Below are 26,444 nucleotides of genomic sequence, written 5' to 3'. Positions count from 1 at the left end.
CAGAGCAAGGTTTACACGGTAGGATCTGTATCTTTGTTGCTAGATCTATCCTTTTTAGTTTGGTTTTCCCCATCCTAATGTCCAAAGCCAAAAAGCCACAAAAAAATCCAAGCCTTTGTTGCTGAGATCTAGTTGTTTGCTTTCCTCTTTGTGTTTGCACCAATTTCTATCCAAAGTTGCTGCTGTTTTTCATCGAGTCTTGTTGTTGGATCTATTGTGTTGCAAAAGAGAGAGAGAAAAAGCGAGTAAAAAAAAGAGAGAGAGGAAAAAAGAGTGAAAAAAAGAGCAAAAAAAGAGAGAAGAGAAAATGTGAGCAAGTGCGCAATCATATTCAGTTTGGTGAGAAATTTCAGAAGTTGAAGTGGCAAGTGTTGCAGCTCAAACGTGGTGCAAGGATCTACAAATTTTTCTTGTTCTTTTGGTTTGCATCAATTGGATCTCAGCACTAGCCCTCCCTTTTTACCCCACCCAGATCCACCTAGAAACCGTTAGCTTCCTTCCTTTCATTCGCCCGTCCACTCCTGATTTGCTACTTCCGCACAGCTGTCAAGGAATCATTAGAATTTGGGTAAGCAAGAAGGTGAGCTGAGTGTTTTCCACATATATTTTTCTTTCGTCCACTTGTTTGCAAGAGTTAACATGACAGGATCCAACTCGAGTGTACATGGACATCAACATGTGGAAGATGATCTCCCAAAAACTCGCGCAGCACTTGGTGATATGATTGAGGAGAGTATAGTTGTAGCTATGCGAAGGATGTTCGGTGGTCGTCTTCCTATCGCGGGTAAAAGGGATCAACATCAACACAGCCCCACTGCCTCGATGGCCGCCGACAACCGGCAACGTCAAGAACACAACGATCACCATGTTGGTCATGGAAGAGCGGCAGGAGCTGCTGCCCACGGCGCCCCTGCTGTTGGTGCTGAACGGAGCCGTGGTGACGTTGCTGCCCCCCGTGAGGGTGGGCTGCATGGAGGAGAAGCTCGCGGGCGAGGCCATGACCCCCGCGGGTTTGCTGCTGATCACCGGCGACGAGCGGCACATGATGGTGATGGCATCTTCCTTGAAGATCTCTCCGAGCATGGTGACGAAGATGAAGGCATGGGAGACTATGAACCCTACTCCCCGCCTCGCCGTGGTGCTATTTTTGGTTGCAATGGTCATCATTATGACCGTCGTGATTAGGATGACCGTGACAACCAAGCGGGAGTGAAGCTACATGTGCCATCATTCACGGGAAAAGAGGATTCGGATGCATATATTGAGTGGGAAGAGAAGTGTGATAAAATCTTTCGCATCCATGGTTTTTCAGAAGCCAAGAGAGTTGATCTTGCTGTTATGGAGTTCTCTGGTTATGCTCTTACATGGTGGAATCAGTTGCAAGACGATCGGTTGTTGTCAGGCAATAATCATATCCGCAGCTGGAATTTGATGAAGGAAGTCATGAGGCGCCGTTTTGTTCCATCATACTATGAGAGGCAATTGTACAAGCGGTTCCAGGGGCTCACTCAAGGTTCCCGCACTGTTGAGGAGTACTATAAAGAGATGGAGGTGCTGCTAATTCGGACAAGAACCCGTGAAAGTGATGAGGCGAAGATGGCAAGATTTTTACATGGGCTGAATGATGAAATATCAGATTTTGTGGAGATGTTTCCTTATGATACATTACAAGATGTGGTACATCAAGCTATAAGAGTTGAGAAGAAGAATATGCGTAATGGTCGTACTCGTGCTTTCCAAGGCCGCACCACCACGCGCTCATGGCAGCGAACACAACAGCCATATGGTTCTCAGTTTGAGGGTGCACCACCTAGGCACCCACATGCCTCGACGGCTTCCTCACCTGCTATTCGCAATCAAGATAAGAGGCCATCAGCTACAGCAGGAGTATCCTCTGCTCCACCTCCAGAAAAGAGTTCTACACGCAGCAGCGACATTCAATGCCACAAGTGCAAAGGAAGAGGTCATATTTCTTCGGAATGTCCAAGCAAACGAACTATGATCATCAATGAACGAGGTGAATGGGAGTCTGAAAGTGACCCTGAAGGTGGCAATGATGAAGTGGAAGAGGAGCAAGGTTGGGAAGTAGGAGGAACTATTTTATCTCATGAGGAACTTGATGGAGAAGCTTTGGTTGTATGTCGTTCACTTAACGCCCAGGTTGTGGAGGAGGAAAAGGGGCAGCGGCATAATCTTTTCCACACCCGTTGCCTTGTCAACTCAAAGATATGTCGAGTGATTGTTGATAGTGGCAGCTGCAACAATATTGCAAGCACGGAGATGGTCGAGAAGCTTCAATTGCAAACAAAACGTCACCCACACCCATACCGCATGCAATGGTTGAATGATTGTGGCGCAATTAAGGTGATTAGCAGCGTGCAAATACCAATTTCAGTTGGGACATATCAAGATGATGTTGAGTGTGATGTGGTGCCAATGCACGCTTGTCACTTGCTTCTTGGACGACCGTGGTTGCATGACCGTGATGTGCAAATCAGCGGGCGTGCGAATCGCTTATGTTTTGTCCATAAAGGAGAAAAGTTCACTTGGCTGCCCATGACACCCGAGGAAGTCTATCTTGATGAGATGAAAAGAAAAGGAAAGAAAAAGGGAGAGAGTGATCATACACAACGAGTGAGCCACCAACATAGTGAGGGAGTGTTTCCACAGCCAAAAGCTCCACAGCCAAATATGACCAAACCCCGGGAAAAACAAGGATTAGTTATAATGGCTAGGAAAAGGGATATGCGGGAATTGAGAGAACCTAATACTCCATTCTTTGTACTCATGTACAAGGAAACTTTATTGGCTGCTAACGATTTACCCTCAACCCTTCCTAGTGTTGTTTTTGATCTTTTGCAGGAGTATAAGGATGTGTTTCCCAAGGAGGTACCACCTGGTTTGCCACCGAAGCGGGGCATTGAGCACCAAATCGACTTGGTTCCGGGTGCCCCACTACCAAACCGACCACCGTACCGAGCAAACCCAGAGGAGACGAAGGAAATTCAGAGGCAAGTAGAAGATCTTCTTAACAGAGGGTATGTAAGGGAAAGTCTTTCTCCTTGTGTTGTTCCTATACTTTTAGTTCCAAAGAAAGATGGTACCATGCGCATGTGCACTGATTGTAGATCTATTAACAATATAACTGTGAGATATCGGCACCCTATTCCTAGGCTCGATGACATGCTTGATGAACTTTGTGGCTCCACCATATTTTCCAAAATTGATTTGCGAAGTGGTTACCACCAAATAAGAATGAAAGAGGGTGACGAATGGAAAACTGCATTTAAGACAAAATTTGGCTTGTATGAATGGTTGGTTATGCCTTTTGGATTAACGAATGCACCTAGTACTTTCATGAGATTGATGAATCATGTGCTTAGATCCTTCATTGGCAAATTTGTAGTGGTTTACTTTGATGACATATTGATTTATAGCAAAACTTTGGAGGATCATGTTGGACATATAAAATGTGTGCTTGCTGTCCTACGGGAGGAAAAGTTGTATGCTAACGTGGAAAAGTGCACATTTTGCACAAACAAGGTTGTGTTTCTTGGCTTTGTTGTTTCAGCAAAAGGTGTGGAGGTCGATGAAGAGAAGATCAAGGCTATTCGTGAGTGGATGGCTCCACAAACTGTGAGCCAAGTACGTAGCTTCCTCGGACTTGCAGGTTTCTACCGCCGGTTCGTGAAGGATTTCAGCACCATTGCTGCACCCATGAATGAGTTACTGAAGAAAGACACTCCATTCCAATGGGGTGATGCCCAAGACAAGTCCTTCCAAGAACTGAAGATGAGATTGACATCAGCCCCATTGCTTTCACTTCCTGACTTTGGTAAGACATTTGAGATTGAATGTGATGCAAGTGGTGTTGGCATTGGTGGAGTTCTAATGCAAGAAGGTAAACCCATTGCCTACTTTAGTGAGAAGCTTAATGGTCCAACTCTTAATTATTCCGTCTATGATAAAGAATTATATGCACTTGTTCGATCTTTGGAAACATGGCAGCATTACTTATGGCCAAAAGAGTTTGTAATACATTCTGACCATGAATCTTTAAAACATCTAAAGGGCCAACTCAACCTGAACCGTAGACATGCAAAATGGAGTGAGTTCATAGAGTCTTTTCCTTATATTGTCAAGTACAAGAAAGGGAAGGATAACGTTGTTGCCGACGCATTATCTAGGCGTCACATTTTACTTTCCCAACTTGATGTTAAAATCCTTGGTTTAGAAAGCATCAAAGAATTGTATGCTCACGACTCATACTTTTCTGAACCATTTTCAAAGTGCAACAAGGGAAAGGGATGGGAGAAGTTTCACTTGCATGATGGATTTCTATTTCGAGCTAACAAATTGTGCATCCCAGATTGTTCTGTTCGTTTGTTGCTCTTGCAGGAGGCTCACGCTGGTGGTCTCATGGGACATTTTGGAGCCAAGAAAACTGAAAGTGTGCTCGTTGATCACTTCTTTTGGCCGCGAATGAGACGTGACGTGGAGCGCTACGTGATGAGATGCGAGATTTGTCACAAAGCTAAGTCCCGCTTGAACCCTCATGGTTTATATACTCCTCTATCTATTTCGAATACTCCGTGGGAAGACATTTCTATGGATTTTGTTCTTGGTTTACCACGGACTAAGAGGGGGAGTGACTCGGTGTTTGTGGTAGTTGATCGTTTTAGCAAAATGGCACATTTTATCCCATGTCATAAGAGCGATGATGCTTCACACATTGCTGATCTGTTTTTCAGGGAAGTTGTGCGGCTACATGGAGTGCCACGCACGATTGTGTCAGACCGTGACACCAAATTTCTGAGCTACTTTTGGAAGACCTTGTGGGGAAAACTTGGCACCAAGCTCCTATTTTCCACGACATGCCACCCACAAACTGATGGACAGACTGAAGTTGTCAACCGGACGTTGTCCATGATGCTGCGAGCAGTCCTCAAGAAGAATTTGAAGATGTGGGAAGAGTGTCTACCTCATGTGGAGTTCGCGTATAACAGGGCGGTACATTCGACCACTAAATTTTGCCCATTTGAACTTGTTTATGGCTTCAAACCTATTGCTCCCATCGATCTTTTGCCTTTGCCACTGCAGGAACGAACCAGCCTTGATGCAAGTAAGCGTGCTGATTTCGTCAAGAAACTTCATGCCCAGGCAAAGGAGAACATTGAGAAAATGACTGGACAATATACGAAGCGGGTAAACAAGACCAGGAAGAAGCTGGTGTTCGAGCAAGGCGATTTGGTATGGGTACACCTTCGGAATGACCGTTTTCCTGAGCAACGCAAGTGCAAGTTGCAGCCACGCGGTGATGGACCATTTACGGTGCTCGAAAGGATCAACGACAATGCTTACAAGATCGATCTTCCAGAAGAATACGGTGTTAGCCCAACCTTCAATGTCTCCGATCTTTCCCCATACTTTGGGCCTTTAGAGTCGAGGACGACTCCTTCTCAAGAGGGGGAGGATAATGAGGACATCCCAACCATGGGCACCACACCACCAATCATCAACGGTCCAATCACAAGAAGTCGCGCAATGCAAATACATGATCAGGTGAACGCTAACTTAAGTATATCATTTGACCTTGAAAACATGGTTGTGCCTTCACCTCCTTTGTTGTTGGTTGAACTCAGGTACGATATCGAAGAAGGCCAAACACATTTCAGTCCGTGCAAAACAATGTTTTATGGCGAAGAAACAAAGTTAGGGATTCATCAAGAGTGAGTTGTCTGCTGAAGAAACATTGTTCCGATTCTGAAGAAACAATGTTTTGCATGAGTTTGGATATTCCAACTTGCGAAAGGTTCCCAGAACTCGAGTTTGCTGCTGAAGGAAACATTGTTCGACTCTAGTGAACAATGTTTGGTCGGGAACTGCCAACCACCTCCAACGAGAGTATTCCAGAAGCTACCTCATTAAGTCTTGAAGCCATTAGTCAAACAAAGCTGGTTCACTTTCACACCTAAGCTGGTTCCAGAAGCTATTTCTCTTTCACACCTATCCAGGGGAGTTGTCCCGACTATAAATAGGCTAGTTCTTCCCTTCATTGGGGACTTTTGCCATTTCTATCAAAAACCAAAGACATAGACTCCTCTTGATATTGGAGAGCTCTTGTTATCCTTATTCTCGTGATTCCTTGAGAAATTGCTCCTAATTCATGCTCCACGACTAGATCATGTTGTGTGGGTTAGAGTTCGTGGTTTTCCTTGCGGATTGCACCTATCCCGTGCTCCACGACTTGAGCGTGGTTGTGTGGGGTAGTATTGCGGGTTGTGGATCCGGAATGTTCGGATTGCAAGCCCCGATGAGCATCCTCCTCGTCGGGTCATAATCTCTTATTTTTTGATTTTTCGGCTGCTTGCAGCTAGTTATCCTCATCCATTTATCGATCCTATGCCGTGAAGATCGGACCTCCCCTTGTACTCCCTCTTCTCCGAAGACGGGGTCGCATCACTCACTAGGGACATGTTGTTGTCTATGTATCCACACATGTATTTGAGTTTTCGGTCAATACAATTATAGCATGGATAATAAACGATTATCATGAACAAGGAAATATAATAATAATCACTTTATTATTGCCTCTAGGGCATATTTCCAACACCTTTTTCCTGGAAGCATTAGTGGCGTGGGCATTAACAAAGTTCGTCGCTATAGCACGAACCCCCATAGACGTCAGGTCAACATCTTGAGACTTTTCTTCATAGACCAATTTACGTCTCTCCCATCATAAATACCAAGCTGTGATGGCAATCGCTTCATGAGCATTGTGAGTCCTGGGATAAAAAGACCCTGATCTGACAAAAGAAGCAGAAATTCAAGTACTGCCTCTCCCGCATGATCAATAGCACAAGCTCTATTAATCACCTCATACAATCCCAGCTTATTCCAAAACTCCCTTGCTTTCTGGCATAGGAACAACACATGCTTTGTGTCTTCTGGCCCGTTTGAACACTATGGGCAAAAGGGCGTAACTTTCATGTGTCTGTTAGCAAGCGTAATACGACACGGTAGAGTTTCATGCAATGTACGCCACACAAAGATTTTTTACTTTTGTCGGACATGATAATTTCTATATTCTTCCCCAAATGGGTTTAACATTAATTCGTCCCATCCCATTAGTATATTGCAGTTTCATCCCGTGTTGAAAATTCCATGCACCAAATAAGCTGATCGAATAGTGAACAACCCATTTTTCGTATGGCTCCACACAGTAAAATCTGACATGTTATGCATAGAAAGGGGTATCGCGAGAACTCGTTGCGGATCAATTGGCCACATTGTTTGACTCACCAGGTCTTCATCCCACAAATTCCTTATAGGGTCAATAAGATGAGTAGGGCATTTTGGAGACCGAGCTCCATGGAGCCCTTTATTTGAAAAAAATCAAAATTCATAAATTTCAGTTTCAAAAAATTCTGGAAAAAATACACATGTATGCAAGGATGTAAAGTGCACGTGTGAAAATTTTCAGGATGAAATACCTTGAATTGTGTGCTGCACAAAAAAATAAAATCATGGACTTTAAAGATGAACAATACATGTGCTAAAAAGCCCTAGATTTTTCTTTTTTGTGAGCTCACATTTAATTGTATTTTGACATGAAGATTTGCACACATATACATTATGTATCTAGGTATAGGTGTATTTATTTTTAGATTTTTTTGAAACTGAAAAGTTTGAATTTTGAAGTTTCTAAATAAAGACCTCCATGGAGTTCGGTCTCCGTTTGGCATTTCCGCAATAAGATCGGAAACCTTTGGCAAGAGGTTCTCTCCCCTCCGGATAATGATTTTCCTATCTGCACAGTTCAAGTAATTATACTATATCCTCTGTTTGTAAATGTAACACGTTTTGGCAGTTCAGTTATATTTAGGAACAGAGGTACTCCCAGTTTAATAAAGATACGATAATTAATTTGGATTGGAGGGAGCAGTACATAATTTGACAAAAAAACACAGTTTTGCTAAAGTACATCTAGATGTGCAATAAGTATTGCACATCTAAGAGCATCTCTAGCAGACCCCTTAAATCGCGGAACTGAAAACATGATTTACGGTTCGCGAAAAACGCGTTTTAAGGGTCGGTTTGAGACCGCGTGCATCTAAAGCGCCCTTTACTAAAATCAATGTAGTTGTATGCAAACCTAGAGCAATAGCATGATGAACCAAGAAATTCCCAGGTCCGCGGCCGAACAGACCCCTTAAACTTAAACTGTAAAACCGAACATTCGCATATTTTTCCCTCGTCTTCTTCTTTCCTCTTGCTCGTGTCCACGATCTGCTAGCTTACTCCTACGAAACCAGCGGACAACGCACGAAGCGGCCAAATACGAAGCCACCGACGTCCAGCTAGCTCAAAGCGACCAAATACGAAGCCGCCGGCGACCAAATACAGCGGGCAAAGCCGATCGTGCCGAATCAATCGATTGATTCAGCTAGAGCTAGCTCCTTCGTCCGCCGATTCGAGCTCATAGCTAGCTAGCTCCTTCGTTGGGCGGACGGTCGCCGGGCGGCCGGCGCCCGGGGATGGGTAGACGGGAGTGATTTATGGAGGTTCCGATGGTAGTTAGATTCTCGCCAACGGGCTTTCGCGTATACAGGGCCTCCTCGGGTTGCCTCCAAAATCCTTATTTTCAAGGGTTTGACGGTGATGTTTTTCGCGCCCCTTAAATTTTTTACGGGTCCGACGCGTTTGCAGGGTCTGATCGGGCAGCATTTTTTGTGCGGACCCGTATTTTGACGGTTATTTTACGTGTGGGGGCATTATACGGGTATGCTAGAGATGCTCTAAGTGATGTATCATTGATCATACCTGAATCGTGTGGGTATTTTCTTTTCCCTTTTTCTTTTCTTTTTGTGCTTTATTAAGTCACTTAGATGTGCAATAATTATGACATATCTAAATGTGACCTAGGCAACCCAAAAAATTAATATATTTTTTTGAAACTCCCAAAAAATTAATTTACAACAGCGCTTTTGTGACCACTACGAACGGATATACCACGTCCAGTGAATACTCCGGGAAACAGCACCCACCGGCGGCAGGGGTCCTCCGTTCTTCCTCCGGGAAACAGCACCCACCGCGTTTTCCACGGCGAAAGAAGCCTTCGAGGACCCCATGGATCGCCGTCCAGAAAATCAAAATCCATCCAGGATGGCAGATTACCGATCTCCTCTCCTCCGAGCAGTCCACGTCGCCATCCCTCTCCACTTCACCACGGCCACTCTTCCGTAACTCCATTTCCCATCCACCACCTACTCGTCGTCGACTCGGCCCGTTCCTCCATGGCCACCACCGCCTCCTCCTCCTCCCCTCTCCTCCTCCACGGCTCAAAACCCTAGGCGAGGCGGCTGGGCACCCGAGGCTCTCATCCGGGCGAGACCTCCGGACGGCCGCCATGGCCACCGCTCCCGCCTCTCCACTCCTCCACGTGCGCGCTCAAATTCCCAGCGCCAATCCCCTTCTCTTCGCGCGGCGCCTCCGCCTGCCGCGCAGCCGCCGCTCGGCTGCCGCCTCCCAGCAACGCCTCCGCCTCATCCCGCGCGAGCTATCAGCGGGCTCGCCCCGTGCCGCGGCCGACCCCTCCGCCTCGACCGCCGTCGACGTCCCCCCCGCGGCGGAGGAGGGCGCCAGCGCGACCGTGCTGCTCGACGTCAGCGGCATGATGTGCGGCGGCTGCGCGGCGCGGGTGCGGTCGATCCTCGCCGCGGACGCGCGGGTGGAGAACGCGGCGGTCAACCTCCTCGCCGAGTCGGCCGCGGTGCGGCTGCGGTCCCCGGCGCCGGGCGCTGGGGAGGAGCTGGCGGAGAGGCTGACGGTGTGCGGGTTCCCGTCCGCGGCGCGGCGAGGGGGCGCGGCCGCGGGGGCCGCGGAGAGCGCGCTCAAGTGGAGGGAGATGGCCGCCCGGAAGTCGGAGCTCCTCACCCGAAGCCGAGGCCGCGTCGCCTTCGCGTGGACGCTCGTGGCGCTCTGCTGCGGCTCGCACGCGTCCCATCTCCTCCACTCACTCGGCATCCACATCGGCCATGGTGAGTTTAAATTTAAACCACGGGAGCATGATCTCAAGTTGTGAACGGGAAAAAACCAAGTTCAGTTGGCTGCTTATTTTATTGAGACTAGATTGGCCACTGATGCTCACCCTATCGAATTCTTATTATATGACCGGTTTGTGCACTACGCAGGAACATTTTTGGATGTGTTGCATAACTCGTATGTGAAATGTGGCATTGCTGTGGTGGCGCTGTTTGGGCCTGGAAGAGGTATACTTGGCTCCAATATCATCTTCGAAATCTTATGCATTAATTAGTGTACTTGTTGTTTATTAGCTATGTTTCCACAAGGACAGTGATTGGTACGTGCATTACAACATATAAAATCAGTTCAAAGGAATGATAGAAAACTCAGTATTCACCAGGTAGGTGTATCGACACAAGATGTTTCGAACTTTGGCTCTACATTTAGTCATCATTAGTATATTGGTTTTTGATTCATGAGCTTTTGCTTGATATGGCGGTCTCTTAAGAGACATTTGTTAAATGCCACCTGCGAAACAGAGACATAATGACAGAGTCAGAGGGATTGTGCATTCTTTATTCTAGAGTTAAGAAAACTGCATTTTAAAAACAAATTGCAAGTTCGAACTGAAACCGTTTTCCAGCATGGTCTTGCACTGTGTTTTTCAGGTATTTTATTAATTCTTTCTCACTCTGTGGTAAATGTAACTCTTGCTCAGATATACTTTTTGATGGTCTAAGAGCGTTCAAGCAAGGCTCCCCCAACATGAATTCTCTTGTAGGATTCGGGTCTGCAGCTGCATTTGCTATAAGTGCAGTAAGTCAACTTATAGGGGATTTTTTTTTCAGACACAAGAATACTAATAGTCTAATAGAGATTTTCTTGTATGAAGGTTTCCTTGCTGAACCCTGAATTGGCATGGAATTCAACCTTCTTCGATGAACCGGTGAGCAATCTTTCATGCATGAAAATAGCAAAGAAAAATACTTCCTCCGTTCCTAAATATATGTCTTTGTAGAGATTCTACTATGAACCACATACGGATGTATATAGATGCATTTTAAGTGTAGATTCATTCATTTTGCTCCGTATGTAGTTCATTTAGTGAAACCCTCTACAAAGACTTATATTTAGAAACGGAGGGAGTATATTAATAAACTTGGAACTCCTATGTATTTGCTGCCACTGCTCTTGTGCCCTGGCACTGTATTATTGTCAATTAATAAAATTGCTCTGCTTTTAAGTCTTTTAACAAAATCAGTGTCAATGTCCAACATTTATTTGTTGGGCATATTTATTAACAAGCCAGCCACTGTATAATCGAATCATTCAACTCACAAATCCTATTTCTGTCTTCCATATTACTTCATTTGATTTGGCAGTTGATCAAACAACAGTTGAACTGTTTTAAGAAAGTTTCGTTGAAGAAATTCATCTTGTAGCATGCAGGTCATGCTTCTTGGATTTGTACTTCTGGGACGATCTCTTGAGGAAAGTGCTAGGCTTAAGGCATCTAGCGATATGAATGAGCTAATTGTAAGTACATATCTGTATAAACACATGCAACATTTCCTTTTTGCATTACTAGAAGCTAAAATAAGAAGGCTGATACTTTTATTAGTAAATCTGTATAAACTATTGAAAACATATTGATGGTTACTGAAGTAACGTACACCTGTCTATAATTTCTTGACCAATATAACTAATAAATTTACAACTCATTATGTCTCATATTATATGGCAGTCGCTCTTATCTCCTCAGTCGAGGCTAGTCGTTACATCCTCAAGTGAGGACCTCCCTTCAGATGGCATTTTGAATTCGGATGCAATAACAGTTGAAGTTCCTGTTGATGATGTCCGTGTTGGAGACTCAGTATTGGTTCTTCCAGGAGAAACTATCCCTGTAGATGTAAGGAGCCATGGTTTATTTTTTGTATTTTCTAGTATCTTACAATTACAGTGCAGTGATGCACCATTTGTGTGATTAAACATAAATGAAGTCTAAATTGGATGAACCCCTGTATGGCCATTAATTCCTTGTGGTAAGGCATCTTACAGAGTGATATAAATGTGCTAAAAGACATTTGGAGGTGGCTCCTTTTCCCTTTTCTGTATTAATTCTTCAGACTTCTAAGAGACATATTTTGATCGGTATTGATTTGCTAACTAAAATGATGTTTCATGTATTGCTTACTCACATACTTTGATATCCTTACTCTCTGTGAATTTCTATGCTGTCTCTAATGAATGGTTTTGAGCGAAATTGTCAATTAAAATATTTATTAGTATATATTCTAGGACGAGTCAAAATGTTTGAAGTTTTTTTTTGCGAGGGAACTAATGGTCGTTAATATGGACATGATTGTCATCATTCTGTTGCACTTTCTGTACATCAGCTTGTGCTTGCATAGAATTCTGATAGATCTACTGCTCCATTGGCACCAATTCATACAGGGAAATGTCACTGGAGGATCAAGTTTTGTGGATGAATCAATGCTTACTGGAGAATCCTTGCCGGTAGCGAAAGAAAAAGGATGCCCTGTATTTTCTGGAACTGTTAACTGGGTATGTACATGCACATAATAATTTCTGCCAGAAAGTGTGGTTTTTTTGCCCCGTTTTTTATCTTCACTCCCACTACATTGTGTTAATCAATTTTGATTTTATTACAACATTGATGATCTATGTATCGTGTATATTTCCCTCATAGTCAATGCAGAGGTTAATTGGGAATCGTAACTAACATTTCAATAAGCTCTTCACTCACAAATATACAAAGGTGAACATGGTTCCATACGCACCCGCGTGAAGAGTAAATTCGAAAAAGTTAGGAAAATTTTAAAAATTCTAAAATTTTGGGGTATCAAACTTGGTCGACCATTCTGCTCACGTGTGAAGTTTCGTGAAGTCTCTCTCTCTCTCTCATGAAGTGCATATGCTCCTTTCAAACTAACCTAAATTAATTTACCAATTCATTCTTTTGGTTTTTCTACAGGATGGACCTTTAAGGATCAAAGCCACAACCACTGGACCGTCGTCAACAATTGCTAAGATAATCCGCATGGTTGGTATACACTGCATAACTATTTTATTATTTTATACTAAAAGGGAATATGTTTGTAATTATATTCATACTGCCCTTGAACAGGTTGAAGATGCACAAGCACATGAAGCTCCTGTTCAAAGGCTTGCGGATGCGATTGCAGGGCCATTTGTGTATACTGTTATGACGTTGTCTGCTGCAACCTTTTCTTTCTGGTATGCTCCGTTGCTCCTTCTCTTTTCTTTCTCAGGGAAAAGCATACAAAAAACTGCTGCAGCTATATAAATATTGTTTTAAACTTTTTCTTTGTATATCCCAAGGTACTTATTGGGCACACACCTATTTCCGGAGGTCCTTTTAAATGATATTTCTGGTCCTGATGGGGACTCGTTGCTTTTGAGCTTGAAGCTTGCTGTGGATGTACTAGTAAGTAACCGTGCTATTGTTTTCCTAAAGCTCACCCTTCCAAATCATGGACCAATTTTACATGGCCAGACTACAGTAACTCACTGATTATTCTTCATATCTATTGTGGCTCATTGCACATGCAAAACATCCTGAAATCTCGACGTTGTTGTCCTGTTTGGAGGTGGTTGACCATTGAGCAGCTGTTTCACGTAGCTTACACTTAAGAACTGCCTCTTTTAATGCTTGTTTGCGATAATTTTCATAATTTCATCCTGCAGGTTGTTTCCTGTCCGTGTGCACTTGGATTAGCTACGCCTACAGCTATCTTAATAGGAACTTCCATGGGTAACTTGTCCAACTTTTTTTCTCAATGTTTGATGACACAATGAATCATACAATTTACACTGCATGAATGCAATTTAAGGTTCTTTTGCATTGATGCCATTGACTAAACATTCCTCAATTCAGTACTTATTTGTAGCAACTCTTATCGTACTTTATGTCTTTTATGAGTTTACAACGCCTTGTGATTTTTTCTTTAATCTGAAAGCAGGCGCTAAAAGAGGGCTACTTATTAGAGGAGGTGATGTTTTGGAGCGTTTGGCTGGGATAGATGCAATTGTTCTGGATAAGGTATATGACATCATTTATCATCTTTCTTCGAGCAGAATTTCTGTATCTGTATTATAAGTAGTGTCTATATTGTGATTCTTAGACAGGGACACTTACGAAAGGAAAACCAGTTGTTACTTCTATTGCTTCTTTAGCATATGATGGGATGGAGATTCTTCGTCTTGCTGCTGCAGTGGAGAAAACAGCATTGCATCCTATTGCGAATGCTATAACGAAGGAGGCTGAACTGTGCAAACTGGATATTCCAACGACAAGTGGGCAGCTTACACAGCCTGGTTTTGGCTGTTTGGCTGAAGTAGATGGGCGTTTGGTTGCAGTGGGTAATTTGGACTGGGTCCACAATCGTTTTGAAACCAAGGCATCGCCGACTGAACTGAGTGATCTTGGAAAGCGCCTAGAGTTTGTGCCTTCTAGTGAAGCATCATCTTCGAATCAGTCAAAATCAATCGCTTATATTGGTCGTGAAGGAGAAGGAATAATAGGTGCTATTGCTATCTCAGATGTTCTACGTGATGATGCAAAATCAACTGTGGACAGGTATTTACTGGAGGCATCTTTTGCATTGTAAATGTATTTTGCATGCGATATTAGTGCAAATATAACTCTCCTAACTGCCAGGAACATGTTCAGAAGTTATCATGTTGCCCCACTTGTCAAAATGTGCTAAACTTGAAAACCCATTTGATCTCTAATGTTATAAAATGGTTTCATCTCGCCAGAACCTCAAATGTTGCGGATGCTACTATTTTGTTGTCATGCAAGTGATGTGTCTCTTGCAGTTATATCCCTATAATTCAAGCAGTGTGTAACAGTCATTCCTTTTCTGGTTAATCTACAGGCTAAAGCAGGAAGGAATCGCAACCTATATATTGTCAGGAGACAGGAAAGAGGCAGTGGAAGGCATTGGGGAAACTGTTGGAATCAGGAGTGAAAACAGAAGGTCATCCCTCACCCCACAGGAAAAGGCAGGCATTATATCAACCTTGCAAGGGGAGGGGCATAGAGTTGCCATGGTAATTTATTGTGGTTTTTTATATTTGATCTACTATCAACAAAAACACACCTAAGTTTTGTGCACAGCTTAAAAATTAGAGCTTGACAAAATTCATCATTTGCATAGGTTGGCGATGGAATAAACGATGCACCCTCTTTGGCAGCTGCTGATGTTGGAATAGCTATGCGAACTCACTCGAAAGAGAATGCCGCCTCTGACGCAGCTTCAGTAGTTCTACTAGGGAACCGACTTTCTCAGGTAGAATTCTTTGCACTCTGATTTCTACAAGACTAATTCAAGTTGCATGATGCATTGATAGATGACGATCATCTCTCTGGCACAGGTTGTGGATGCCCTATCCCTGTCTAAAGCAACCATGGCGAAAGTTCACCAGAACTTGGCCTGGGCGGTGGCATACAACATAGTGGCCATCCCCATCGCGGCTGGAGCGCTACTGCCTCAGTTTGATTTCGCCATGACACCCTCTCTTTCAGGTAATGTTTATCTGGTGAAGACAGTTGCCATGGTTGTTTATGTCTCCTCAGTCACATTTGTATAAGTAATAACTTTGATAATGTAACATCTGGTGATGTGGGTGTGGTGCAGGAGGACTGATGGCCCTGAGCTCCATCTTTGTCGTCAGCAATTCTTTGCTCCTGCAGTTGCATGGATCGTTTCAGAAGGCAGAAAAGACCCGGACCGGATGACCTGAAGTCTAGACCAAAGTCCCAGATATTATAGGGTAGATACTATTATTTGCCGAGACACACGTTTGTACAGGATCATAGAGCGTGCCTCGACTGAACTGCTACTAGTTTTCCACCACCGACCCGACACATACGGGTCGATTCTGCAACGGATGTTGTACAGCCCGACACATGTGTCCCTGATATGAAAACACTGTTGGCAACACGTAACAAAAGATCATCCATGCATTGCCTCGTCACCTTCTCGCCCACCGCGAGGAACCAAAATGTCTGATTTTTTTTATTTAAGAAGAAAAAATAACGAATCTCTCTAAAAAAACTTATGCTTTTTTAGAAGAAAATAAATAATGTATGCGTTTTTTAGCAATAACAGTAATGTACGCGTGAAAACAAAAGAGATGTTTTTTTTTTGAGAAATGAAAACACAGAGATGTGTAGTTGCACTGTCAGGCCATGTTACGGGAATCAGCAGCCCATCTGCGCTCGGCCTTATTCAACAACGGCCCAAGCAAACGGACCAGCGCCTCGCCTCCGAGAAAACGACCGAGCGGAGCGCCTCTGCTGTGCTGGTGCAGCGCTTTCGTTTAGTCCCACCTCGCGCAGCCAGAGCGGAAGGGAGGGGAAGACACGCTATATAAGCAGACCCAGGGCCACGGAGAGAAGCATACCTTTCTCGGCCTTTTGGCTAAGATCAAGTGTAGTATCTGTTCTTATCAGTTTAATATCTGATATGTGGGCCATGTGCCCACAACGATATTAAATTTATTTTTTATGGGGGAGGGCCCACCACAGTAGCTTGCTGCTGGGGTCCTCGCGTGTCGCCCAGGCGTTGCACTGCTGCCTGGGCCGGCGCACCCCACCATAACAAGTGGAATATTTGTTCTTCCTGATGGCTTTGGTTTTCTTTTTTAGAACAAAATGAAAACTGAGCTTGGTTTCTGTATTCAACAGTAGAACTTGAACCAAATTACTGTACTGTATTTGTGAGAGCTGTTCAGACAATATGCAAAGAAAGCGACCGACAGCTCTATTTAAACACACGGCACATCTTCGTTCAGCACTCGTCGGCGTTTCCCGTGAGCACCACCTTGCCGCTCGCCCCCTTCTCGTCCACGGGCGTCACGCCGGCCCGCACGCGCGCCATCTTCCTCGCCGCGGCGGCCTTCTCGGCCTCGGCCGCCTCGTGCTCCCTCGCCCACCGCCGGCCCACGGCGCAGGCCGCCGCCAGCGCCACGGCCTGCACGAGGAACATGGCCAGCAGCAGCGCCGCCTCCAGGAGCACCAGCGCGACCTGCTCCCTCCGGTCCCTGGCCGACGCGAGCAGAGCGAGGCTGCGGTCGCGGCGGAGGAGCAGGGCGTAGGAGGCGAGCGCGTGGCTGCAGAGCGCGGTGACCGCGAGGGCCGCGTGAGCGTGGCAGCAGAGGCGGCGGCGGGCGAGGTGCGTGTACATGGACGCGAGGGCGGAGAGTAGAGTGGCGGCGTGCACGGAGACGAGCGCCCAGCCGAAGGGCGTCGGGCGGGGCCGGAGCAGCAGCGCCGGGCCGAGCGCGGACGCCGCGAGGGCGAGCAGGGAGAGGTTGAGGAGCCACAGCAGCAGGTTGGGGAAGGAGCAGGAGCTCCTCAGGCTGGAGCTGGAGCTGGGGCTCGACGCCATTGCACTTGCACCGAGCAGAGCTGGAGCTGTCTGTCGTGTGCTTAGCTGGTGTTGCGACGTTGTTACTTGTTTGTTCTTTGACAAGGGGTGTGCCCTGTGCCGGGGTAGGCTTAAATACTGAGCGCGCGGGACTGCGAGGTGACCGTTGTCCGTTGGGCGAGCCGAGCAACGGCTAAGTTGGCGCCGGGAAGCGGGAGCTCATGGCCATGGCCATGATTGCTGCGCAACATCACAAAAGGATAGTCGCATCCGTCCAGAAAGAAACGTGAATGGACAAGAAAGGTGACTGGCCGAGGGGAAAACACATTCACATAACGGACGGGCGTATGATACCCCACCCCACCCGTCTGTCACATTTCACATTACACACTATCCCACGACCATCCAAGAAGGCAAAAATAAACTAATCAATGTTGCTTTTAAAAACCGAGCTAATACAAAAACCATGAATGCGGGAGTTCGTACACTTGACGGACACGTCCACTTACATCCCTAGGCGTACCCATGCAACACCAACAAAAAACTTGGCAATCCTTAAATTCCGGGCCAAAGTTCATGGGGTCATCTAAGATCATACATAATCCCATATTCACAGGCTAAACTAGCAAGTACTGATAATCTAGTTTCTGAGGGTTAGCAGTCCTATATTCACATACTTTCAGGGTAGCAGTAACCTTCCCCGCAAAAAAAATAAAAAAAGCAGTAACCTAAACTAGGAACGAAAAATGGAGAGCACCCAGGACAGGAGGATGGACAGTTGGAGCCGCCACTTTGCCGCTGCTTGGGCCATGTCAGCAAGGAGCCTGCGATAAGATTAAACAAGGTCAAATCTCTTTTCCAGAACTTCAGTGATAGCTTGAATTGGTTAGGTGCATTTTAAATGAGTGGCAGAATATGTTGTGCCTACACCGCTAGTGATTCCGATGTCGAATCTGCTAACAGTTTCTGCCAGTCAATGCAAACAAATTCAATTTTACAAAATAGCACATGTCTACAGGCTCTCCACCGATTCTATATAAAGACCAAATCAGGAGTCATCTCACAAAGATTCAGTATTTTACATGTCGAAAACCAGAAAAGACATCAGTAAAGATTTTCAGTCGTGCTATAATTGAAATAACACGCCACAGCTATAACCAGGAAAGTATAGTGGGCACTAAGAATAAAGGTTTTCAATTACCTCAAGAGTCATAAACCCTAAGCATGTAATGGATGTCAAAGGAATCAAATTCAGAAAGAAAGAGCACATGTCTACAGGCTCTCCAACCATCTAGACAAAGACCAATCAGAGTTGTCTGACCAAAATCAAGTTGTTGGGTTGATATAGCAAATTTACAGACAGAAAACCAGAAAAGACATAGCTAGAGATTTCCAATTGCTATAATCCAAGTAACATGCCACAGCCCACAGGTCAGAAAAAATATAGTGAGTTCGTGAGTCAACCCTCCAGAAGAATAAAGTTATTCAATTACCTTAAGAGTCATAAACCCTGAGCATGTATTGGATGTCTTGCCTACACACAGGGCACAATGGTTCATCCATGAGTTCCACCCTTTTCGCGCAGTTGCAACAGCACACAAGATGACCACAAGGAACAAAAGCTGCCCGCCTTCTTTTCCTTAAGCATATGACACATAGCTGCCCGTCTCCCATTTCACCAGGCTCGTCGTCGCTACCATTTTCTCCAGCATCATCTTCATTGTCAGCCTCGTGAAATCTTTCTTGAGCTTCTCTTGCCTCTCTGTGCCGTTTAACTCTCTCCCATAACCTGCATCATTACAAAAATCAAATTATCCGCAAAAACATGACTACAAAAAAGAAAATGGAACAGCTCCAAAAGAACCATATCAGACTAATGTGAAGTATCTAGTTGTAATTATCCCCATCTATACCAATATAAAAAGACCCAAAGGGGCAGATCCAATTAATCTCGGCCATCAAATCATGTCAATCCAACGACCTACACTGCTTCAATGTCGAGCGCTCAACACGTTTAGCATGCAGTTAATTTCATGCCAAATATAGTGCTAATCACATAATAACACGCAAATAATATCCTACTTAATATCCGCATGTGTTAATATACTTCCAAATTAATGTGCATTGCACGTACATATTGACTAGTAATAATCAAGGTTCAGCAAATAAAGCCTTTAGCAATGGTGAAAACGCCACATTTGATAGTTCACAGTAAGAAATATTCACCCAAATATTTTGTTCACCACCCTGTTCCATAAGTTACAAATGGTACCTGTAAATGGCATGGCCTAGTAAGCCAACTGACACGGTTCCAAGAGCAACAGTAACCCAGAAGAAGAATCTAGCACGTGAGGACATCTCGGCTTCCATCTCACCCTTGGTCAGATCAGACCTGAATCAAGGCAAAGTGTTACAGAAAGCCACGGAACAAAATAAGACCTTAGCATGCATAATAAACTGCGGATGTTCTAGAATTATGATGGCTGGCACCAATAAGAATATGAAACCTATGGCTAAATAGCATCCTTACAAGAAATATGGAAGCTCTGGGCACGAGCTGATCTCAACACTTCGATTCTTTAATCGACATAAGCCTATTGCTGTAATCTCCTTTCCGATAGGAAGAATCTTTTCCTCATCCAATAACGCAATCTGTCATATAAATAAGCAAATAGCTATAAAAAGAAATCCACAAGGTGATTACTGCCTAGGAAAACATCTGTTTCAGCACACAAGTACAATAGCTTACCGGATAGCCATTGCCAACAATAGTCTGAAACAATGTGTAAGAATTTTGCTCAACTGGGATAAGCTTGTGATACACAGTTGTAAGAGGTAATGACTGATGAACAGCCCCATCAAACTTCACATGTACCATTTCCCCTGATTTCTCGGAAGCAGGATCCACAAGACCAAACGAAACCTTTCAAAAGGAAAAGTACAGTAAAATTAGAGGTAAAAATGATTACGGAAGCAGCAAGTGTATCAACTATCAAGTGTAGATAGCATACCCATCGAGATGATGTTATAATTTGCTCTTTCAATGATTTAAAAAAGAGAGCATGTAGGTCAAAAGTCCATCCAAAGATGCCTCTCCATTCGCCGAACAAGCACTACAAAAGTATATAGAAGATCACATTACACCAGTTAGACATCTCTACAAGGAGAGCATAGTGGGTACACGACGGTGCGTTTAAAGAGCAATGCAAAACCATAAGAAAAGTTTGGGGCACACAAGTGCTATTTTACTTTTCACTCATAGGGATATATCATGATAACAAATAAAATAAAATACATGGGAACTAGAAAACTTCAAGATCCAGACCCTTGTGTGAATAACAACTAAAATGTATCGAGGCGAAACTTCACACAATAGTCAAAAGGCATTGGGATATTCTAGAACTTGCATCTAAATCAGCCACTGGCAGGAGCCAACACTTCATTCCAAGACACTGTTTATACAAAGACCCATAAGAAATTCAGCAGTCAGCACACAATCCTATTGGATGGAACTGCATTTAAGCAAAGCTAAAAAGTCTATCAAGTTCATTGACCCAGGATGCAGTTTCCTAAGTTCATTTCAGACTCTAGAACAATTTCCTATCATCCAATGATTACGACATCATGATGCCCTCTGTCACTTGCTAACTTCAAACCTCCATATTGGTTGCATCACACCACATCGCATGCCACATTTCCTGATCTTTTACAATGGTGCTCTCCTGGAGGAAAAAACCCATGAAAGCATAACAGGGTTAAAGCCGCTTTTGAAGCTCGAAGACCTTGTTACCACCGCTGGGTGTTGCATCGCTAATTAGATAGAGGTATGAAGTCAATCATTTAATTCCTGATGCAACAGAAGCTCAAACTGCAAGTGTTAATTCTCTACTTCTCCAAACTATCCTCTTGAGAAGGGAACCACAGAAGTTGATAAATTTTCCATCCTACTCCTAGAAATAAATTACAAGGAAAAGTATCCATAGATAATTGCAAGTATCAAAATCCTCCCAGGAAAAATAGGAGCACGGTAGCACTTAAAACTAGGGTTAAAGCGAAACAAAAAAATTCACAGGCATCCCAATGTCCAAACCTGCCTATATCTTGTGCGTAATCGAAACCTTAAAACAGTCACATATATCCTAGTCACCGATGAGAAATTTAAGTACCACATAAACCTAAGCTGTCTGTATCTTCTGCTCAATCGGAGCCTCAAAACATTGCCTCGAGGGTGTACATAAGATTAAAATCGACATCCTTGCCTAAGCAGCCTCGTCCGTAAAAAGCCCTAGCACGTAACCTTGCTGCTCGTAGGGAGTCGACACGAGAGAGGAATCGGGGAACTCACCGTCTGGGTGTGCCTGGTGACGACGCAGTGCTCGCGGGAGCCAGGGGGGATGAGGAACGTGCCCCCGGGCGGGGAGCGGACGAGGCCCCGCACGGCGGCGAGGCGCGACTCGCCGTCGCCGAGCCCCGCGAGGAGGGAGTAGCGGAGGTCCGGGATCGCGACGGCCGGCGCCTCGGCGATGAGGCGGAGCGCACCGGATGCGGCGAGGTACTTGGCCAGGGACGCGGCCGCGAGCGCCGCCGTGCCGAGGCCGAGCACCGCCCCGTCCAGCGCGGCCGCGACGCGCGCGAGCGCCTCGATCGTCTCCCGGTCCCGCGCTGACATGGTGGCCGCCGGCGGTGCGCGAGACGACCTTGCTGGCTTGTGCGTGCGGCGAGGGGGGCGAGTCGGGGTTGGGTACGGTCCGGATCGGAGATAGCTACAGTGCTTTTTTTTCTTTCTTTCCGGTGTTTTTTTACACAAGGCCTGGTATATGGATTTGCCTCCTCCCAAGTCAAAAAAGTTGTGGAGTAGGACATAGGCAAAAAAAAAACATATTTGACAGGTTGGCGAAATCAATTCACGATCTGAACTGTCCTTGAAAAATTCATAAACTGACCGTTTTGTGTGGCGCCTGACAGCTAGGCGCCACACTATACTGTGCAGCGTCTGGCTCTTAGGCGTCACACGCCGAGCCAGGCGCGGCCCACATCCAGTCGTGCAACGCCTAAGGGATAGGCGCCACACATGTAATGTGCAGCATTGGCGCCTATCCCTTAGGCGCTGTACTGTCTGTGTGTCACTTAGGCTGCCCCAACCCCCACCCCACCCACCCCACTCCACACACCCCCACCCTACCCACACCCGAAGCTAAGCGCCCCCTCCCTCTCAAATCCTTCTCAAATTTTGCAAATCCGGAGTATTTGTCCGTGGATTTCGAAGCCAACCCCTCCCTTAAGGTAATCTCCTCCGATCCCCTCGTTTTCATCCATAAGAATTGTCACGTTTGCTCATATCTTGTTAGTTTGGGGAAACCCTAGTTTTGGCTTGGATTTGAAAATTTGTGTTGAAACATGTTATGTTTCTTTGCCAATTTGCTAGGGTTAGGCTTCCTACTATGCTAGGGTTAGGGTTATGTGTGTTGTTATGTTGGGGTTAGGGTTAGGGTTATGTGTGTTATTATGTTGGGGTTAGGGTTAGGGTTATGTGTGTTATTATGTTGGGGTTAGGGTTAGGGTTATGCTATGGTTAGGGTTGTGGTTACTGTTAAGTGGGGGTTAGGGTTATTGTTTCATATCTATGTCAGGGCTTATGTATTTTGTGCAAACATTCGGTTAAGTACTTATTGGATATATGTGTGTTTTTGATTATTTTAGGGATGGGAAGAACATGTGTTTATGTTCATCATGTGGATAAAGAGGCCTTTTGAAAGGCAATATTGAGCCGGACCCGGATGAGCTTGACATGGTGTTTGAGAGTAGTCCTAGCTATGCGGATGTCTTGGAACAAGTGAGGAAGAATTTGAATTGGATGGACCCAAGTGATGTTGTTGAGCTGGAGGGAAGGCATAATGTTGGTTTTGGAATGCACAACCGTTGTAAGACAATACGTGTGAACTCCGAGCAACGTTGGGTTGCATACAAGGAGACGGTTGCCGAATCTCTAGACAAGGCTCTTGAGTTATTTGCCTCCAAGAAGGTTGACTCTAGTTTGCATTTGGACTTGAACCGGAACCCCTCCCCGTTGGTTGCTAGTACTCCCCACCCACAAACCAAGATTAAATGAGTGAACCTCATTTGACGCAACAAGTTTGGCCAACATTGATCCCGATTTCAAACAACTAAAATGAAGTTTTTCAAGAGGAGAATGATGAGTACGAGGAGGATGACAACGAAGTTGATCTCCATGACAACAATGTGGGTGATCTCGACAAATATCATGTGCAAGAGAGAATGGACCAATCCATCCCTTTTTCCCGTTCATATGCATCGGACTCGGATGACGATGGTCCCGATGAAGAAGTTGATGAGGAGGGGTTCGCGGCGAAGGAGGCCGAAGCATTTAAGAAGGTATTCCAGCGGGATTACAAGACACCATTGTTCAAGGATTTTAGTCTCGCGGATGAAGCCGTTGTAGATGGTGGCAAATGTATATCTCTTGGAGTTAGGCCAAGTTCTCACTGCGATTTGGAAGACGGCAAGAACGGGATATATCCCGGTTGTGAGTTTGGATCCTTCTTGGAATTGAAGATGTGGCTCGACAACTATTCGGTTACGCATTATCATCCATATAGAGTGGCCAACTCGGACGTTAATGTGTGTTACACGGTTAAATGCGAAGTGCCAAGATGTCTATGGATTATGCGTGCAAGGCCATGGAAAGGAGATCCCACTTGGCGCATAGTGAGTTGTGTACCGAGTCACATGTGCCGACACAAGAATGCGGATGGCAAGCTTGTGTCCCAAAAACACAGACAACTCATGTCCGAGTTCATCGCTTACAGGTTTTCAAACCAAATATCCACACTTCCAACAATGAGCATTAAGAGTGTCATTGACCTTGTGAAAGCCATCTTTCATTACAAGGTGAAGTATGTGATACCTCTCCAACGTATATATAATTTTTAATTGTTACATGTTATTATATTATCCATCTTGAATGTTTTATATGCATTTATATGTTAGTTTATATTAGTTTTGGGACTAACCTATTAACTTAGAACCCAGTGCCAGTTTCTGTTTTTTTCTTGTTTTTGAGTTTTACAAAAAAAGGAATATCAAACGGAGTCCAAATGAGCTGAAAATTTACAGTGATTTTTTATGGACTAGAAGAAGCCCCCGAAGCAAAAGAGTTGGGCCAGAAGAGTCCCGAGGCAACGACAAGGGTGGAGGGCGCGCCCCCCTACCTTGTCGCTGCCCCGTGGACCCCCTGACATGAAATAGACGGCAAAAATTCCTATAAATCATGAAACCCTAGAAATTTCTATAAATCGCGCACACAACACACTTAAACGCAACACTTTCGCAAGTCGTCGGGCTACTTAGATGACACGAGGTCGAGGAGCGACGTGTATTGTCGCAGTTCTTCGTCGGCGTCGCCATCCTTCTGGTGGTGCACGTCCTCGGCGTCGTCGCCATCGTGGGTATCGTGTACGTGTCGTCGTGGCAGGGCGAACGCTGCGGCCTGCGGGGCAAGGCCTAGATGTCCTGTACGGTTCAGTACAACGAGTACTTGCACGTGTCCGTATGTATAGGTTTCTACTAGCACAAATGCCCGTGCGTTGCCACGGGTTAAAAACTTAACGTGATCCTGGTGAACAACCCTTTATATTGGACATGCATTCGGACCTGCTAATTGCGCTCATGAAATTTGCTAAGTGCATAAAAAGCAAAACAAACAATATAACTTTGTAAAATCTAGCTTACAAATTCTGTCCAATATATGTGTGATTTCTTGATCTTTTGTTTTTTTAATCACACTAACTTTATAAATAATTAGTTAAGGTTTGAGAAGAACTTTCTGCATTAGTAATATCACATACTCGTCATAGTAGAAATAATCGAAGCATTATGAATAAGACATATATAATTCAAAGAACATGGTAGATATCATGCACAAAGCAAAATTAATGAGTAGAGGAAGCACCGAGACGGAGTTAGACGTGGCTACCATGTTTGTGCTGCTGGAACTCACCACATGTAGTACTCCAACATCATCTGTTCACCGCCCCTCCATATTTTTGTCTCTTCAGGCAGCCGGTGCTCTTGGTAGAAAGAAAAGTCTCGTGAAGACAGTCACCATGGGGCTGCTCATGTGACAGGCCAGCACCTCTACACGTCGCCATTGAATCAGGACATGCATGTCCTCCTGCTTCAGGAAGAATGTCTGCCATGGCCCGGAGGCAACCATCATGATGTCGTTGACGTTGTATAGACAGATGAGTCCCAGGACCAGAGCATGTTGGAACAGTGCTGAAGGTTGTCTCGTGGAACTCCTTATTTTGAAAATTTTGAAAACCACATTCCAAAGATTCTTTTTTTTGTAAAAAAATCACACACGTTCATACGGATGTCTACTACATATGTGTAAATTTTGAAGATGGCACGCATTACAATGAGAACTATAAGAAAGATGAAATCATGATTTTAAAAACGATGAACAATATATATACTGTTTAGTATGGAAAATGCATGAATTTGTCTCGTGGAAGTAATAATTTGTCTACTACATTAGTATGAACATAATGTATATCATCGTCAAACTTTATAACTCACTTTTTTTGTGATGATTTGGCTCACATTGCAAACAAAGGTCCTCATGCGCGTTTTCCCGTTTACAGCAACCAATTTATTCCTCTGTGAGGAACCGTTTCATTTTAAGAGTCCCACCACACACAACATATATAGCCTCTTCCTTCCTTATTAATTTAGTCCATATATTAGCCTCTCCCTTTCCTTTCTTATTTTTGTCACCGTCTCTTTGACTTCCTTCCTTATTAGTAAGCCGACAAGTTTGCCTCTCTATTTTTCTTCCTTATTACTTCCACGTCTCGTTTAATTTCCTTCCTTTTTAGTATAGCCCACAAATTAGCCTCTCTCTTTTCCTTTCTTATTTCTGCCAAAGCCCCGTTTGATTCGTGAGACGGCTTCGTGATACCTAGGAATTTAAAGACGTAT

The 26,444-nt window shown here is 44.7% G+C and overlaps 4 protein-coding genes and 1 non-coding gene across 5 annotated transcripts; 3 read left to right on the top strand and 2 right to left on the bottom strand.

The window, feature by feature from the left end:
• Positions 1–865: 865 nt before the first annotated feature.
• LOC123097075 (uncharacterized) lies at positions 866–6,411 on the top strand. The gene is made up of 8 exons (XM_044518844.1): positions 866–1,138; positions 1,186–1,852; positions 1,910–2,487; positions 2,863–3,124; positions 3,572–4,190; positions 4,326–5,093; positions 5,247–5,386; positions 6,374–6,411. The coding sequence occupies exons 1-8, from the start codon at positions 866–868 to the stop codon at positions 6,409–6,411; spliced, it is 3,345 nt and encodes a 1,114-aa protein (XP_044374779.1).
• Positions 6,412–9,067: 2,656 nt separating this feature from the next.
• LOC123098640 (copper-transporting ATPase PAA2, chloroplastic) lies at positions 9,068–16,037 on the top strand. The gene is made up of 17 exons (XM_044520688.1): positions 9,068–10,040; positions 10,194–10,271; positions 10,745–10,842; positions 10,919–10,972; positions 11,476–11,562; positions 11,771–11,935; positions 12,481–12,591; positions 13,022–13,090; positions 13,175–13,284; positions 13,390–13,495; positions 13,756–13,822; positions 14,031–14,110; positions 14,193–14,647; positions 14,949–15,123; positions 15,231–15,362; positions 15,448–15,598; positions 15,711–16,037. The coding sequence occupies exons 1-17, from the start codon at positions 9,410–9,412 to the stop codon at positions 15,809–15,811; spliced, it is 2,670 nt and encodes an 889-aa protein (XP_044376623.1). The 5' UTR covers positions 9,068–9,409; the 3' UTR covers positions 15,812–16,037.
• A 438-nt stretch (positions 16,038–16,475) lies between these two features.
• On the top strand, positions 16,476–16,671 carry LOC123100962 (U2 spliceosomal RNA). Its single transcript, XR_006448568.1, has one exon. It is a non-coding gene; the product is annotated as a U2 spliceosomal RNA (small nuclear RNA).
• Positions 16,672–16,737: 66 nt separating this feature from the next.
• Positions 16,738–17,736, bottom strand: LOC123098639 (uncharacterized). The gene has a single exon (XM_044520686.1). It carries the CDS (start codon positions 17,463–17,465, stop codon positions 16,866–16,868), a length of 600 nt encoding a protein of 199 aa, XP_044376621.1. The 5' UTR covers positions 17,466–17,736; the 3' UTR covers positions 16,738–16,865.
• Positions 17,737–17,864: 128 nt separating this feature from the next.
• On the bottom strand, positions 17,865–22,216 carry LOC123098638 (E3 ubiquitin-protein ligase SPL2). The gene is made up of 7 exons (XM_044520685.1): positions 21,790–22,216; positions 20,456–20,557; positions 20,194–20,367; positions 19,975–20,096; positions 19,717–19,836; positions 18,938–19,233; positions 17,865–18,268 (listed from the first exon to the last, which is right to left on the bottom strand). Exons 1-6 carry the CDS (start codon positions 22,111–22,113, stop codon positions 18,939–18,941), a joined length of 1,137 nt encoding a protein of 378 aa, XP_044376620.1. The 5' UTR covers positions 22,114–22,216; the 3' UTR covers positions 17,865–18,268; position 18,938.
• Positions 22,217–26,444: the final 4,228 nt, after the last annotated feature.

The sequence above is a fragment of the Triticum aestivum genome, chromosome 4D, assembly GCF_018294505.1.
Source record: "Triticum aestivum cultivar Chinese Spring chromosome 4D, IWGSC CS RefSeq v2.1, whole genome shotgun sequence".
Classification (NCBI taxonomy): Eukaryota; Viridiplantae; Streptophyta; class Magnoliopsida; order Poales; family Poaceae; genus Triticum; species Triticum aestivum.
The sequence above is the reverse complement of the archived record's forward strand: the minus strand, read 5'-3'. Positions and strand labels throughout refer to the sequence as shown.